General features: G+C 35.3%; 2 protein-coding genes across 2 annotated transcripts; one reads left to right on the plus strand and one right to left on the minus strand.

The window, feature by feature from the left end:
• Positions 1-3,656: 3,656 nt before the first annotated feature.
• Positions 3,657-8,335, plus strand: LOC112523174 (derlin-2.2). Its single transcript, XM_025132661.1, has 6 exons — positions 3,657-3,948; positions 4,845-4,944; positions 6,165-6,379; positions 6,483-6,566; positions 7,282-7,335; positions 7,959-8,335. The coding sequence occupies exons 1-6, from the start codon at positions 3,850-3,852 to the stop codon at positions 8,136-8,138; spliced, it is 732 nt and encodes a 243-aa protein (XP_024988429.1). The 5' UTR covers positions 3,657-3,849; the 3' UTR covers positions 8,139-8,335.
• An 874-nt stretch (positions 8,336-9,209) lies between these two features.
• LOC112522924 (tobamovirus multiplication protein 1-like) lies at positions 9,210-16,587 on the minus strand. The gene is made up of 11 exons (XM_025132268.1): positions 16,147-16,587; positions 14,675-14,765; positions 14,544-14,596; positions 13,749-13,841; positions 13,439-13,510; positions 12,183-12,255; positions 11,625-11,670; positions 11,219-11,282; positions 10,724-10,777; positions 10,110-10,187; positions 9,210-9,651 (listed from the first exon to the last, which is right to left on the minus strand). The coding sequence occupies exons 1-11, from the start codon at positions 16,312-16,314 to the stop codon at positions 9,559-9,561; spliced, it is 885 nt and encodes a 294-aa protein (XP_024988036.1). The 5' UTR covers positions 16,315-16,587; the 3' UTR covers positions 9,210-9,558.
• Between the last annotated feature and the right edge of the window lie 505 nt (positions 16,588-17,092).

Raw genomic sequence — 17,092 nt, forward strand, 5'->3', positions numbered from 1 at the left:
AAACAATGCATCTTAAAAAACTAGTCAATTCATTTCATAATATAATTCCCGAATAGGAAGAAGGGGGTTAGCCAAACAACTGTCCACTTTGTATGTTTGCTGAACAGACCAATTAGACATTTTTTAATCAGATCTATCCCCGGAAAAACCTGTACTTAAAGGTGTAAGCAAATAATATAAATAAAATAAATTCTAATAGTATAAAATGTTAATTAATACAAATAAAATAGAAAAAAAATTAAATAATATAACATGTCATTGAAAGAATTTAAAATTGAGTATTATATATACTATNTGGTGTTTGGATAAGAAAAAAATTGCTTATACCGGTGCCAAACCGGTAATAAGTTGTTTTTGATAAGTTAATCCTTCCTGACTTATGAAAAACTGCTTATTACCAGTTTATAATTTTAACCCTGTTTTATTTAACTCCGGTTTGATACCACATAAGTTAATAAGCACTTTTACAAAAAAAGTATAAGTTGTTTTAAATAAGCAATCCCAAACACCCCCTAAGTCATAAGAATGTAGCTAACAGGTTTAGAAAGCCTAAGAAATTATTTAATAGGTTTTGAAATGTCCAATGACTTATTTATTTCAAAAAATTGTCTAAGAACTTAATCATTCCAAGCACTAAAGTCACTGAGTTTTTTTAAACTTTTTCCGGATGAAAATTGTAATTTTTAACAAAACACATGGAAGAAAAAGCGTAATTTACTCCAAAAATGTAACATCCGACCTTTTAAATATGTTCAACTAGTGATTCTAAATATGTATTATATGTTAAAACATGTTTTATGTGTTAATTGTGTAAAAAAATAATTTGTTAAATGTCAAGTGTATTAGTGAGTTATAAGTAGAACCCACACTTAGAATGAGATGTAGGAGGTATATTTGGTGCTAACACCTCACAAATGACATAATTAGATGATGTGAGGGTTCAAAATACAAAGTACATTGCCTAAATAGAAATCAGGTAGGTAACTCGAGTGCCTAAAGAGAAAAAATCTACCCAAAACTTGAACAGATGATCTAAACGGTGATATAAAGGTTGTAACACCTTTTAATAAGTTAATATGAAGTGTTAGAAGTGGCGGAAGTCGAACAAGTCGCGTAGATTGCATTTTATGTAAGTTTTACAAATTACGTTGTTATTTAGGTAAACTATGTGCATAACACTCAAAAGGGAGGTGTTTGATGAGATGTTAAGCTTTGGAATTAAGTTTTGGACCTATTAGGAGTTGTTGGAAACTTTTTACGGGATTCCGAGCTCAAAATCAAAAACGAAAAAATTGCAAAGGGAAACATAACACTTACAAATATGTAAAATTGTTTTTATTTGGAAGGTATTTTCTGGAATATTTTTATTGAAAGTTATATATTATCTTGTTACAACACGTAGACGAAAACCTCATAAAAAACGGAGGTCCGAGTGAAGTTATGATTTTTTTTAGTGTTATGTGATCGAAATGGATGATGGGTCAACCCAACCAGGTCATCCCAATCCAAAACGAGTTTAGTTAGAGAAAAAACCCGATTTGATGTGAATTTGATAATATCTTAGTATTTTGAGTAGATTATGGTGTAATTTTGAGGTTAAGTGGGATAAAACAGGGCTAGAACACAGTGATGTAATAGGAAAACTAAAGTATGAAAGTTAACTAGTCATGGGGTTAAATTTAGTTATATGCATCCAATGCTCAAGAAACTTATGAGTCGTTTACCAAATACTTACCGAGTAGGTGCTTACCGGTAAAATTTAACACTACTATTTACCTACCGCGTAAGATTTTAGTCCACCAAAACGACATAGCATATAACAATTTACATGGTAAGCGCTTACCGTGGTAAGAGTCGTCACTCTCACTTACTGGGTAAGACTCTTGGTCCTTGTCTCGCTCTTACCGGGTAAGATTCTTGGTTCGTACCATATTGATCTGGTGAGGTAATTTGACTTGATAAGCGTTTACCCGGTAAACGTTTGGTAAACGTCCCCTTTGGTGTACATACTCCATGGGATATTTGGAGTTTGTTTGATGCTTCTAGAAGGTATCTTAGTGTGTAAACACGAGGTTCGGACGTAACCTCCATTATAGCTTTCGTTTGGTAACAATAAAAGCTCGGTGAGTTAAATGTTTATTCAAATTATACTGTATTACGTGTATACATGTATATCTTTTATGTTTACATGATTTGAATGTCCTCTGAATTTGTTGATTTGGTATTTGGTCAATCATGTACGTTGGTCTTTAGATTGAGATTCCTCCTCATTATCGGTCGATTTTCATATTCAAATTCTGTTGGTTTTGTTTCTTTGGTATCGTACTACTTTTTGTGGTATGCCGGAAGCAAAGGTGGATGTCAACAGCTCAGGTGAAGAGGGGGAGCCGGTGAGACATTCGTGTGTTGTACTCTTTGTCTAATGGTTCGTAGGGGCATGAGTACGAGACTCGGGCATACCCGGGAGATGAAGGCGTGTCCCTGTTAATCCTTGGTATTCTATTTGGTTATGCATAAGGGCTTGGGCATACCTGGATGATGACTGTGGGTCCCTGCTAGTCCTATGCATTATGTTTGATGTGTTGTGGATATATGATATGTTGATATATTTGTTATGCTTGATTTTCATGGAACTCTTACGAGGGGAGATTATGTATGTTATGACTAATGTTTCAAAACGTGTTTATGGTATGACATCGTTGATATGTTTGGATTCTTACAAATTGATCATTTGAATCGTTTTTTTTAAGTATATAATATTTATATACGACAAATGCAACAAATAAACTCGCATACCCTCCTCACCGTTGGGGAGGTTTGAACTCTTGCCCTCCTAGGAGGCCAATGATTACGATACCGCTAGGCCGAAGGCCCTTTGGTATGATCATTTGAATCGTTATTGTTGATTTATTATGGTATGTCTTGGTATGTGTATGGATGAACGATTTCTCTTATTAAACATGTTTTCGGTTCGTTTTCTTACGGTGTATATATATATATAATGTTAATATTCTTTGTTTAGTTTATTTAATTCACTAAGCCCCGTTCATTTGTCTCTGTAATTTGCAATTCATAAGGACTCAAATCATAAATTTTAACAAACCACAAGGACTAAAATCGTAATTTACTCTAAAAACTTATGTTAAAAATATTACAGAGGTCAATATGAGATCGTTATCTTACTTTCAAATAATATGATTGGCTACAACATGTCACCACCGTCTCTGATTGGTGCGTGTCATTCACGCGCCTTAAAAAACAATTTTCATCCCTCTAGTTTTAAAATTACAAGATGGTCATCATGACTTGCAAAAACGTTCAAATTTGGTCCTCTCTTTAACGATCATTAAAGTAATTCGTTACAAGAAGGATATTTTTGTTCCTTTATTGATCTTTGTCTTTTACTCAATCAAAAAACATATGACCGAAAAATCATGTAATTGATTTTGATTGGATAAAAAACAAAAAAATCGATAAAGTGACGGATTATTTTAATGGTTGTTTAAAATAAAGGACCAAATTTAGACGTTTTATAAACTATGATGGTTAACTTGTACTTTTGAAACTTTAGGGACAAAAAGTGTTATTGTTGACAAACCAAAGGGACTAAATTTGCTATTATATATACAAGAGACACTTTCGTTGAATGCTTTTTTAATTTGTCAGTGGATTATTTGTGCATATATCATCTTGTACCTTTCTCTCTCTAAAATTCCCCAGATCCGTCTCTTTCTCTCTCTAGATTCTTCGAGTTCTTTATATATAATCCCAATTCCCATCGCTGATTGTCGAGATTAGAAGTTGGAGGCTCGGTTTTTAGTGTTTATTTTGAAGAATTCAGGGTTAAAAATGGCGCAAGCTGTGGAGGATTGGTACAAACAGATGCCTATTATTACTCGTTCGTATCTCACAGCTGCAATTGTTACAACAATTGGTTGCTCCCTTGAGGTGATTTGCCTTTAATATTTCTTATTCTTTGTGCATTTTTTGGTTAAAGTTTTTCGATTTATTGGGGGTTTTGGAAATGGTTGTATGCTGATTAATGGGTTTAAAGGGTTTGATCGTTTGTTTTGATTTTGTGTATCAAATAAAGATGTTTAATTTCCCCAATTCGATTATTTGATTATGTTAATGGTTCAAAGATGAAGATTCTAGGGTCTATTTGTTTACAATGTTTTGAAATTTTAACAATTTTGTTGGCGTAAGTGCATCGGTGGTGTAAGGGATCGGTTTCATTAAATTGAAGGGTTCAATTTGTAGGTTTGATTTGTGAAGTAAGATGAACATGTTTTTTTTTGGTTGCTATTGTGCATTGAATTCAGGAATTAAATTGGTACGAAAAAATAGAAGGGCTCCATTCAAGGGTTGTTCCCATTTGGGTTGTTTATTTATCTTTCTTTTGGGGGGAAATTGAACAATTATGTTATCTCAGTTTCTCTAGGATTTCTGGGCATTTGAATTGTGTTAAGAAATTTATTGCATGATTGATTAGCGGTTTACGTGGAGGTTTTTAAGTGTTTATTGATTGATATGGTACTTGTTGTATGATGATAAAAGTAATTGAGAATAAGAGTTAAATAATTTTGTGTGTGATTTTGGCCTTTTGGGTCCAATCTATGATTTACCTGCATTGAAACAAGGATGGGACTTGTGAAATGGAGGATGGAGAACATAAGGAAATGATATAAATGAAAAGAAATTATTTGTTGAATCATCCATGAAGTTGCACCTAGTTTCTGTTCATTCCAATGATGATTTTATTGTGGTTTGTTCGATAAATATGGAAGCCGTGGCTTGAAGATACTAGAATGTCCATTAAACGTGATTTGTTTAACGTTTTGCAGATCATCTCGCCGTATAACTTGTACTTGAATCCCAGACTTGTCGTTAAGCAGTACCAAATCTGGCGGCTGATCACCAATTTCCTCTATTTCCGAAAGATGGGTAGGCATTCTTGCACATATTTTCAACCAACTTTGGTTTTTTGTTGTCATAGAAGCAAGAAGGATTGTAATTTGTGGCTAACATGTCTAAGAAACAGCGGAATTGTGATGATACCCTCTAAAGTTTTCCTTTTTTTCTAATCTTATGAATGAGGAACCATGTATGGGGACTATGTTCCTGGGGCAGGTTCTGTTAGGAACCCGGGAACCGCCCACTTCTATATTCATCATGAATGTGTTATTCATGATTAATATTCATCCTAAAGAGGGACAAGTGGCGTGTTGTGGTCGGTTCCCTAGTTCCTGATGAATTTTGGGTTCCTAACGGAACTTTTATCCACTGTTCCCATCTGATTTAACCAGGAAACAATGTGCTTGTTGCTTGTTTGTACCGGTTCTGCTTGCACTGTATTGAAGTCTAACTAGAAGGTTGTAATTTTCATGGTACGGAGAGACTATTTTTGTCTGTGTTCCATGTGTTTGTATATGAGCTTATGTTGGGTTCTTAACAAGTTTATCAAATTTCAGTTTTTTAGGAATAAAGAAATTGTTTAGGCTATGTTTGGTAAATTAGCTTATAAGCTAGCCATTGGCTCAGAAACTTGTTGATAGGCTAGTTATGTTTGGTAAAAACAAGCTGATAAGCTAAATGACAATGTAAAATGACTTAATTGGGCTTGTTGAAAAATTAACTGGAAAAAAAAGAAGGGGTATAATTGGAAAAAAAAGGTGGAAAAAATCCCTTGTAGCTTATTGAAATGCTACTTAGGGGCTGTTTGGTTGGTTTGCATTGACATGTATGGATAAAGCTGTCCGTGTGGATTAATTAGTTATTATAGATTGGGAAGGTTTTTGTTTGGGAGAGTTTTTCATAGATGGAAGGTTTGTGTTTCTTAATTGGGAGGGGGCCAGGTTGGGAAAAACTTGACTTTTTTTCATAAACCTCCCCCCTAGAAGCTTACTAAGCAAGTCATGTTCTATATCATTAAGCCACTACCAAAGAGTCATGTATAGCTAACCGATTAAGCTGCAAGTCACATTGCACTCATTAAGCTGCTAACAAACAAACCCTTATAGTAGTGTTTCAATAAGCTGCTTATGACCAACGACAGAGCTTTTTCAATAAGCTTAAAAAAAGCTAGCTTATGGTTGCCAAAAATGGCCTAACTAAATGCATTCTCATTTCTTGCCCTTTATGATGATAACTTCTTCGTTTTACAGACTTGGACTTCCTGTTTCATATGTTCTTTCTGGCTCGATACTGCAAACTTCTAGAAGAAAATTCCTTCAGGGGAAGGACTGCGGATTTCTTTTATATGCTCTTATTTGGTGCGACCGTCTTGACCAGTATCGTACTTGTTGGAGGGATGATACCTTATGTATCGGAATCTTTTGCTAAGATCATTTTTCTTAGCAATTCACTGACTTTTATGATGGTAATTCGTTAACTTCGTTGTATCTACATTATTCATGTCTCAAAACATTCTAGAACAACTTGAGTTTAAAGTTTTGTTTTCTTTATTTTTCCTCACGTCTTAGGTTTATGTCTGGAGCAAGCAAAATCCGTTTATTCATATGAGCTTCTTGGGCCTCTTTACTTTTACCGCGGCTTACTTGCCATGGGTGAGTTCTTGTTGATTTATATATATATATATATATATATATATATATATAGAGAGAGAGAGAGAGAAGGAGGTTCAAGGGGAAACCCCCAAAAAAAATGAAAAACTGAGGAACGCCCTGGTTAGCATTCATCTGGACGGTATGGGCATGTGCATGCAAATAGCTGTTTCTTGGTTTTTGTTCATGTTAATGCACATGTGCATACCAGACAAATTACTTACATATTATTTCGTATGCACATGTGTATACCGTCTAGATGAACGATTATCAGGGCGCTCCTCAGTTTTTCATTTTTTATGGTTTTCCCTTGAACCTGACCCTATATTTATAAATCAATCATATCTACTTATGTAGGCTATGTTTTGTAAACTAGCTGGTGGCTGATAAGTCGACTGATAAACTAATCATGTTTGATAAAAACTATCCATTTGACATAAGCATATGGAGCCTTATACATTGCATATATGTTTAACATGTGAAGTTTTTGTATGTATTGATATTGTAATGGGTCTGATTATAAGAAGTTTTAACCTAGCAATGGAAGGTCTTTCTATTCCTAGATTTCGGGGATATATGATTCATTTGAGTTTAACCGCTTTGCTCTTTGGGGTAAAGGCCAGGTCTGCATACATCCCATCCCACCCCACCTTCGGATGGGGACATACTGGGTTTGTTTGGTTCGATTTCATCTCTAAACTTCTTGAATCCGCTGCAGGTTTTATTGGGCTTCTCTGTTCTTGTTGGTGCTAGTGCTTGGGTGGATCTACTTGTAAGTCCGTAATATTTTCCGTAAATGTTTATGTTTGAAAGTATATAATATTTATCTACAGTAAAACTCGCACACACACTCTTCATCCTTGGTGAGGCTTGAATCCTTAAATTCCGGGAATCTGGATTAATTACCAAAGATAATTAGGGAGCGTTCGGTTTGATAGAATGTTTTTTAGGAGTTTGGATTTCGTGGAAGGATTTGGTATCCTTGGTTTGTAAGATTTGGAATGGAATTGAATTCCGTTATTTATAGATAATTTATAAAAACAAGTTAAAAATGATTAAATTGCCTTTTATTAATTGGTTATTACAAAACAAATTCTTTTATCATATTTTAAAACATTATTACAAACAAATCCTATGAAATCCCGTGTACCAACTATCCCATGGGATTTCTAAATCCAATGTTTGTGGGCTTTCATTGAAAACACGGGATTTCAATTCTGGACTTCCTTCCAAACCAAAAATGGTATCGGAATGGAATCCAATTCCAAATCCCGCAAACCAAACGGACCTTCTTGGGATTTACGAGTAATCCAAGTACCACTGAACCAATGACCCTCTGATAACTTCTTAACGTTTTTCACTCTATCTTTATGGTTTATTTGTTGAACGATCCAGGGAATGATCGCTGGCCACGCTTACTATTTCCTGGAAGATGTATATCCAAAAATGACAGGCCGTCGACCCCTAAAAACCCCATCATTCATCAAAACATTATTTGCCGATGAAGCAGTTGTAGTAGCACGGCCTGCGGAAGTGAGATTTGCGGCCCCACCGGTTGATGGAGTCAGACGATGAACGGAAAAGAAGTCGAAACTGCAGAAGTTCTTGTAGAAATCTTTTTTGTTTCTAGAGATCAGGTGGCATGCTAGCTTTACTTTACACTTCAAAATGCACATAACTTTGGTGATGTTTTTGTAAGTTGTTCGTGTAAAGAAATGCTGAGATATAGTAAGTTTACAATATGGGTATTATTCTTTATCAACTTTTTGCCTACAAATCTTTTGTTATTTATTTGGTGGTTCCATCAGTTCAGTTTGGTACATGAGACATGACAGTATAAAAATCCGTCTTATATTTTTTAGGGTGTGTTTGATACACTGAGTAAGATACAGAGTAGAACAGAGATACTGTTTCATCATTGTTTATATTTTATCTAATCTTTAAATTTTATTTATTGTATTTTATGCTCTTTTAGATTTTCATTTTACTATCCTCAAAATATTGTTTTTATATTTTGGTTGATTTATGTAATTTATTAAATATTAATTTGATAAAATAATTATAATATAAAAAAGGTATAAAATAAAAATTGAAAACTACACAAACATTTTATTTTGGTGACGTTTTAAGCATCTTGATGAAATTTTTTTAATAATATATTTTGTTATAAAAAATATTCTTTTTATGATTTAAAAAATTAATCAAAATATATAAAAGATATAAATAACTCATTAGGGGTAAATTGGTTATTTTACCAGTTCTGTCTTGTCTCATTCTATCTTACCAAATGTTGAACAACTGTTTTGTCAAAGACGTTAGACTGGGATATGACAAAACTTCGCATTTTTTTATGTCCCGTCAAAAAGGGTGGAACAAAGATCATGAGAAAAAAATAGGTAAATTACCAAACTACCTATGTTAAATTAAAACTTTTTTGAATTCTTTCATTCACCTATTGGCTCTCACACATTCAGTTCGGTCCAGTCTCGTTCGCGTACCAATTGCACCCTCTTTGAAAATCAACTGTTTAAGCCTCACCAAAGGTTAGGAGTGTGCATTGAGGGTCCCAGTTAAGAAAATTTGACGACAAGTCAATTGGGATGCGTTTGGTATCAAAGGAAGACATACCAAAACAGTTATTCAGCATTTGATAAGACATAACTGGACATAACAGATAATATAACAAACTACAGAGAGTAAAAGCCAAACCACCCTTGGTTGCACAAATACTTTGATTACATCACTCTTTAACCTTACAATAATGGAAACCCACAAAAAACCCCATGAAGAAATTGATCAAAAATATTTCTCCAATCAAAGTTGCAATCACAATTGCTATTGTAGTTGCGAATCAAAACAAACCGACCCAGTAAATCTTATTTGTAGTTAACTACAGATCGAGACAGCAACATAAATCATCATGCTCAAACCCGGTAGCATCCAATAACAAATCGAACGTAAGCTCTTATGTCGTGGTGAACGGTTATGGTTGCCACTAATGAATAGGGTGGTATTGTGCCGACACTCTCTTGGGCGGCAACTTCCGAAGAATGTAGAGCACGAGAGCCGAGGGGAGGATCTCAACTAGCTGTTCATAAAAGGAAGTCATAAAATGCAAGAGAAATAACTGTATGAACACTGCATGCTCACATGTGTTGTTTCTTTTACGTAACAAGACATATATACACTGATTTTCACAGTTTCTAACTTTTAGACAGTTTCTATATGATTTGCCCTCTAGTACAAAATCTAGTTGTTAGCTAATAAACTAGTAATGTTTGGTAACAATCAGTAGATAAGCTACATGACAATATAAAATGACCTAAAAGGGCATTGTTGAAAAATTAATTGAACAAATATAAGGGGCGTATTTGGAATAAAAGGTGAAATAAAACCTCTGGAGCTTGTTGAAATGTTACTTGAAAGAGCGTTTCAGTGAGCTAGCTTATGTCAAACCAAACGGGCTTTTTGAATAAGCTCAAAAAATAAGTTGGCTTATGGTTGTGAAAGATGGTCTAATATAAAGATCGGGTCTTGGTATTGTACCATGTAGAAAATCAAGTTTAGAACCGGATGATCAAGTACGTCCAATGAAGCTTTTGAATCAAAAGCCGAGAGAACATCCTGCAAATTCGCAAAATAAAGTTCGAACAGATGAGGAAACGTTAAATGCTCTTGTTTGTGATGCACAAAGAAAGAGCCCAAGCCCGGCCCAGGCCCGACCCAAAAAATCCCAGATCTAGTGTGCCAGAAGTCCAGACTAGATGTCAAAGCCCAATCAGACCAAAGTTTTGGGCCTGGAAAAACCCAAGAAATCCCGATCGGGCCCTTTTCAACCCTAAAGCCTGGCCAGGCCAGGCCTAAACAAGCCCGAGCCTTTTTTTCTAATTGAAAACGGGCTTGGAAGGCCCAGACCCAAAAAATCCCGGGCCTTGTGCATCTCTAACCGTGGGTGTCTGGGCCGGCTTGCGTGCACCTCGACTAATCCTATAGGGCCTTGAAGATAACGGTCAATGGCCCTGAGGAGACTCAAACTAACGACCTACGGGAATGGTGTCTTTAAGGAGGTCGGATCTACCAGTAACCCAGATACCACTGAGCCAATGACCGTTTTGGTCACTTATAAAATTTATAGTTGCGGAACATAGATTGCATCTTACCACAAAGCATCTTACAAGAAAACACGTGAAGCATATTCCCGTCACCGATCCAACCTGCAACAATTTAGGACAAGTTACGCCAAGAATAGCGTTTCACTATGTGGCCGCTCTCTATTAAAAGATAACATCCTCAACCATTACGAATTCGTGATGCTAAATTCCGAGTGGCTTTGCTAAATTATCCACACATATTAATGAGGATATTTCCTTCGTCTCAAAATAAATGTCCATGATAAAAAAAAACCAATTTTAGAAATGTGTAATTATTACAGTTTTTGAAGAACTAAATGACAATTTTACCCTCAACAATAGAGGGAGTAATGAATTTCTCCGTCTGATAATTAAGGGTAGAATTGGAAATTAGGCATTTACTTTTGAAAGCGGACACTTATTTTTGGGACGAAGGGAGTAAAGAACATGTCGACTGATAATACAAAGATGGAAACTATTTGTAAAGCAATCTCGAAGAATAAACCGATTAAAACAAGCACCAACCTCGTGAAGTTTCTTTTGTCTCCCTCTAGATTCAATAGGAAACCGTCGAAGCATAAAAAATAACCTAAAAGCATCCGGTATAACAATTTATGAACGTTGAAAAGAAGAAAAACGCAAAGATTTCGGTTCCAATAGTGAATAATACTCCCTCAATTCCAAAATAAGGATCCACTTTCAAAATCAAGTGCCTACTTTTCAATTCTACCCTTAAGTATGAGATGGAGAAATTCATTACTCCCACTATTAATAAGGGTAAAATTGTCATTTAGTAACTAAAGAGCGTAATAATTACACATTTCTAAAAAATATTTTTTTTCGTCATTGACATTTATTATCGGATGGAGGGAGTAACAGAAAGTATTGTAAATGCTTAATAACATTAGCCGAAAAGGTTTTAGAGACTCACCTTCCTCCATAAAGCAGGAAGCCTGCGGCTGCCATAAGCGATACAACTGCAAGATTACGATAGAGGGTCAAGTTTCATTTTCATACACAAAGCTCTAAAGGGTATTTTAGACATTTGACAAATGGTTATTACACAAGGGTATTTTAGACATTTGACAAATGGCTACTACCAAAAGGGTATTTTAGACATTTGACAAATGGKTACTACCAAAAGGGTACTTTAGACGTTTGACAAATGGTTACTATTAAACGGTATTTTAGACATTTGACAAATGGTTACTACTTACTACCAAAGGGTTTACGGCATTTTACACATTTGACAAATGGTTACTTCTAAAGGGTATTTTAGACATTTGACAAATGGTCAAACACTCTACAACCATGCATTTGATCAAACATTGCAATTTTCATGGTACGAAGAGGGCATGCTTAATCTTTTGATGGAAGTATTTGTGTTCACTTTTATTTAACGATGAGCGGAAAACCCAAAAAAGTTTTTATATTCCTTCGGAATTTAAAGTCAACTTTTGGTCAATACGGACGCGCTATTAGGCCTAACCTGCAACAAATATCTTTCCGAGGAATTGCACCATACTGCTATCGTCCAACCAAAGGTATATCCAAAGGCAACCCTGATGCAAACAACTTGTGTAACGCATATATGATGTATAATATCAAATGAGAACTATAAATATTTTAAGAACCATGAGAACCAGTATATACGCATTGATGCATATACACTATATGAATTTCACCAAGTATAGGCATCAATTCATATAAGCTTGCATATATTATGATTCCCGTTTGAACCTTCCCCTTATATACATATATACATATATATATAGAGAGAGAAAGAGAGAGAGAGGGGGGGAGGAGGGAGGTTAAGGGGAAAACCACCAGAAAAATTAAAAACTGAGGAACGCCTAGTTACCATTTATCTGGACGGTATGCACATATGTATACAAGTAATTGAAGTTGTATCTTGATTTTTATGCACATGTTCATACCGTCACGATGACGGTTACTAGGGTGTTCCTCAGTTTTTCATATTTTTTAGGTTTTCCCTGGCCGTGTATATATATATATATATATATATATATATAGAGAGAGAGAGAGAGAGAGAGATACATACATACATATATAGAGAGTCCCAATCATTTACAAACCTCGATATTAACAAACCAATCAATTGAGACATTTATAGAACGAAGGAGGGTTCGTTTATTATGGTCCGGAGATTCTGGATATTTATGGAAGTCGATCAGAGTTCATTCATTATGATCAACGCTTTAGGTAGGAAACAATCGAGATATCTATGGTTACAAATATTCTTTAGATTAGATGGAGGTAGAGATTGGTTTGTAAAAATAAAAAGGTTTGCAAATGATTGGGACTATATATATATGTGTGTGTGTATATATATATCAAAATAGCACCCCAAGTGATTAACGTTTTTAAGCTTTTTAATGGTAGATCTACGGATCGTAAGACATCAAAAACGATGTTCCATATACTCCCTCCGTCCCAAGATAAGTGCCCACGTTCCTACTTTAGTTTGTCCCGAAATAAATGTTCACTTTCAAAAGTAAGCGTCTACTTTCCAAGTATACCCTTAATTATGAGATGACGAATTTCATTACTTGGCCTCCATTATTAAGGGTAAAACTGTCACTTAGTTAATTAAAAAGTGTAATAATTAAATGTTTCTAAAACTTTGTGCCTTTTTCATCGTGAACATTTATCTTGGGACAAAGTGAGTATGCAAAAGAGGTTCGTCGAGAGACAAATTAAAATGCATGCATATAACTAACTTACTTGTATCAAATAAACTCCTGCATTAACCGACGCATAAACGATCCTGAGTTTATCCGTTGGTAAATTTTTAGCCTACTCATCATATAAGAGAAACAATTAGCATATAAAGATCAATGAGAGCATCGCCAACAGATTCTCCAAAACGGAAACTTTATAAGAGTCCACAAAATCTCCAAATTTGGAAAAGTCTCCAAAATTTGTTGTGAAGAGAGAAACGTATTCTTTTACTTCTTTTTTGGAGAAGTTATGGAAAATCTGTTGAAGATGCTCTGATGTGAAAACGATATGATTGGAGATGAAGTTTACTTGCCTGGTGGTATATCTCCGCCCAAAATAGGACAAGAAGAGTATACGTTGAGAAAAATAGTAGACCGGGAACTTCCAATAGCATCCAAATACATACCTAATAAGCAAAATCGTAAATTATGCAAAATTTTAAACAAGTTGTTTGAATTTTTTTTCAAATATCTAAAAATTCCTCGATGAAAACAAATTTTGCGTAGGCGAGGGAACTTTAAAATAAACCAAACGGCCACGTTGATCCTACTTGAAAATAGGGTCTGGGGGTGTGAGATGTACGCAGACCTGACCTCTACCCCAACAACAGGGTATAGCGGTTGTTCGTGTCAAGACCCCCCCCCCCCCCGAGGCGGCTTGTGCAAGAGTGTGAGCGAACAAGCAGAAGGAATAAAAACTAAAGGAAGTATGTGTGAGGCCCTCCCGAGGGCAAATGAATAGTTGAACCACTTTTCCCGAGCCGAAGAATGGGGAAATTCGATTTTGTTGTTCCCACCTAAGGTGGTTAATACTCCATTTGTGCCAAAACTAAATGCCCACAATGAAAAAGATACACGTTTTAGAAATACGTAATCATTACGCTTTTTAATTAACTAAATGACAATTTTACCCTAATAATCGAGGGAATAATGAATTCCTCCATCTCATAATTAAGGATAGAATTGGAAAGTGGACAATTACTTTTGAAAATGGACACTTATTTTGGGACAAACTAAAATAGAAATATGGACATTTATTTTGGGACGGAAAGTAATGAAAGCCTAGATCGACATATTTGAAAAAAACAGTATGAAATGGCAACACTCACCTTGGGATGCAAACTGAACACTTGCAAGTGAAATCCAAAGACAACGGCACGTACTGCAAAACACGCGATGTATACTTGTCACCGCTAACCTTTCAAGAGAATATGGTTTTAACAGATGATTAAAATCCTACCTCCATTAACGACGAAATTCATGAGGTGGAAAACTTTTTGTGTCGTCCAACCGTACTCGGGCACTCTTAGTTCAATCCTAATTAATTGAATCTGCAAGTACGTAGAGCCATAGACAAACATAAAAACACACATTACATTGATGAAATATCCATCTTTTTGATTGATGAACCAATAAGGCAAAGGAGAAAGTCGTCACACCACATTCACAAAGCATGTGCAGATGACTTCGCAACTCATGGTAATAGTATTCTCGTACAGGAAAACTATGCATCTTTAGCGATAAGGGGCGGGTTCAAATGAGAACTGTAAATATTTTGAGAACATGATATCCAACTATTCATACTTTATTCATTATGAATATCCATTTGTTTAGTGTTTAGCTACCCCAAGGTTTCTTTTTTCTTCTTTTGTATTATGTATTGTTTCTTTAAGACATTTGCCTATTGTTGACGCACTCGGGTCTTCATGAAAATAACCTCTTTACCCTTTAAAGTAGAGGCCGGGACTTTATACATCCCACCCTGTGGACCCTACTTCCGAGTTGGATATATTGGGTTCATTTAGTTTGGTTATGTAACGCTTCAAGCCCAAAGCAGACCCTATAACTTCATATTCAACTTAAAAACATGGTAGAAGTTATTGGTAGCCCACAACTTTGAGCTTATAAGGAGCTCACAAATCTACTTTTCTATCCATGTGCGACGTGTTGTTACAAGTTACATAAACAACCACTCTTAACTCTTTATGCCAGAGGTCACTTCTTGTACATTTACAAGAGTTCAAATTTGCCAAATCAAGATTTAAGTACAAGCTCCATTGCATAAAGTACAACTTCCTGTTGCATATTGATGATTCCCCACAAGTTAGGGACTATTTTTAGCAGCTTAATGAGACTCAGAGCTTATTCGGTCAGCTATACATGACTGTTAAGGATATAGAAAGTGGCTTATTTCAGTAAGCTTGTAGGGGAGCTTAATGCAGAAAGCCAAGGTTTTTCTAAACCCACCCTTCCCGGTTAAAAAAACATGTCACTTCATCTATGAAAAACCCTCTCAAACAAAAATCTTTCCCATTTATACAATCTATACGAACAGATTTATTCATATAAACAGCTTTATCCATACAAGACTCTGTGGATTAATCTGTTCGTATAGATTGGTAATCCACACAAACAGCTTTATCCATACAAGACTGTGGATCAATCTCTCACAGATAGAATGAGCTTGTTTTTCAAATGGATATGATAAGTTTGAGCTTACTGAATAAGCCACTTTCTATATCATTAAGTCACTACCAAACAGAAACTTACTGAATAAAACTATACCATTAAGCGGTAGTAGTGTATAGCTGACCAACTAAGCTGCAAGTTCATTAAGCTACTAACAAACCAGAAAACCAACCAAACAGCCCTTAATGAACTTAAAGAAAGTGTATGTGTGTGTGTGTGTGTTTAATGAGGGAAATAGCTTACAAGAGCAATGGCGGAAACCAAAGCATAAGAAGCACAGAGTGCAAAGAAGATTCCATCTTGCCAATATCTTGATTCATTTATCTCCTCCCACCAATCCGACGACGACCACCGATCAATCATCTTCATCGACGATAACGACGACGGGATGCCCAGTGGCACTCTCGTCATTTCACACCCAATTCAACCCACAATAAACACAAACCCAGATGCCTCTTGATTGATCGATTTACGCAAATCTTGACTGAAGATTGAAAAAATTGGAAATCGAGATTACTGCTTCTTGTAGTTATATCAAATGAAGAGATGGAAAGATTGCAGATGGGAATCGAGGGGAGAGAGAATCTTGGAAGTTTGTGGAGTTGTTTTTTTGTTTTTGCAGGTCCCCCAATTCATCGAGTCGACCTCGGGATGCACAAAAAGCAAATAAAAAGGGGAAAAAGTGCAAGAAAGAAGAAAAATCAAACATGGAAATTGATTGTAGTGAAAAGAAGATGGTGGAAGAAAGAAGAATTCTCCAAGTTTGTTGCTTTTGTAAATAGTAGTTAGTTGATAAGTTAGCTGATAATTGATGAATTGATAGTTAATAACTGATGAATTAGTTAATAACTTTTAGTTAAAGGTTGATAAGATAGCTGATAGTTGATAAATTAGTTGGTAAACTAAATATGTTTGCAATATGCAAAATGACATGGTCTATGTTCAGTAGAGATATTAAAATGGGATTTTAAGCAAGAGGTTAATTACTGCTAATTTCGATCAGTTTTACACATCACCTGTTTACTAGGAACCACATGTGAAGAGCATTTCAAGCTGAGAAGTTGCTGAAGGTAGCGGAGGGGTTCAAACTCCTCTCCAGCAAGACTCGAATGTGAATCTGTTGTATATTTAAATAAAATCGTTCTATCCATTTGTCAACTAAGTTGTATGTTCGATTTATACAAAAATC

Source organism: Cynara cardunculus, assembly GCF_001531365.2.
Source record: "Cynara cardunculus var. scolymus isolate 2C chromosome LG 12, CcrdV1, whole genome shotgun sequence".
Taxonomy (NCBI): Eukaryota; Viridiplantae; Streptophyta; class Magnoliopsida; order Asterales; family Asteraceae; genus Cynara; species Cynara cardunculus.

Coding starts and splice junctions, on each gene's coding strand:
- LOC112523174 (XM_025132661.1), top strand. CDS start 3,850: ATGGCGCAAGCTGTGGAGGATTGGTACAAACAGATGCCTATTATTACT. Junction 3,949..4,844: donor CAATTGGTTGCTCCCTTGAG/GTGATTTGCCTT, acceptor AACGTTTTGCAG/ATCATCTCGCCGTATAACTT. Junction 6,567..7,281: donor CCGCGGCTTACTTGCCATGG/GTGAGTTCTTGT, acceptor AATCCGCTGCAG/GTTTTATTGGGCTTCTCTGT.
- LOC112522924 (XM_025132268.1), bottom strand. CDS start 16,314: ATGACGAGAGTGCCACTGGGCATCCCGTCGTCGTTATCGTCGATGAAG. Junction 11,283..11,624: donor TTCCTGCTTTATGGAGGAAG/GTGAGTCTCTAA, acceptor GGATGCTTTTAG/GTTATTTTTTATGCTTCGAC. Junction 10,188..10,723: donor TTCTTGTAAGATGCTTTGTG/GTAAGATGCAAT, acceptor GCGAATTTGCAG/GATGTTCTCTCGGCTTTTGA.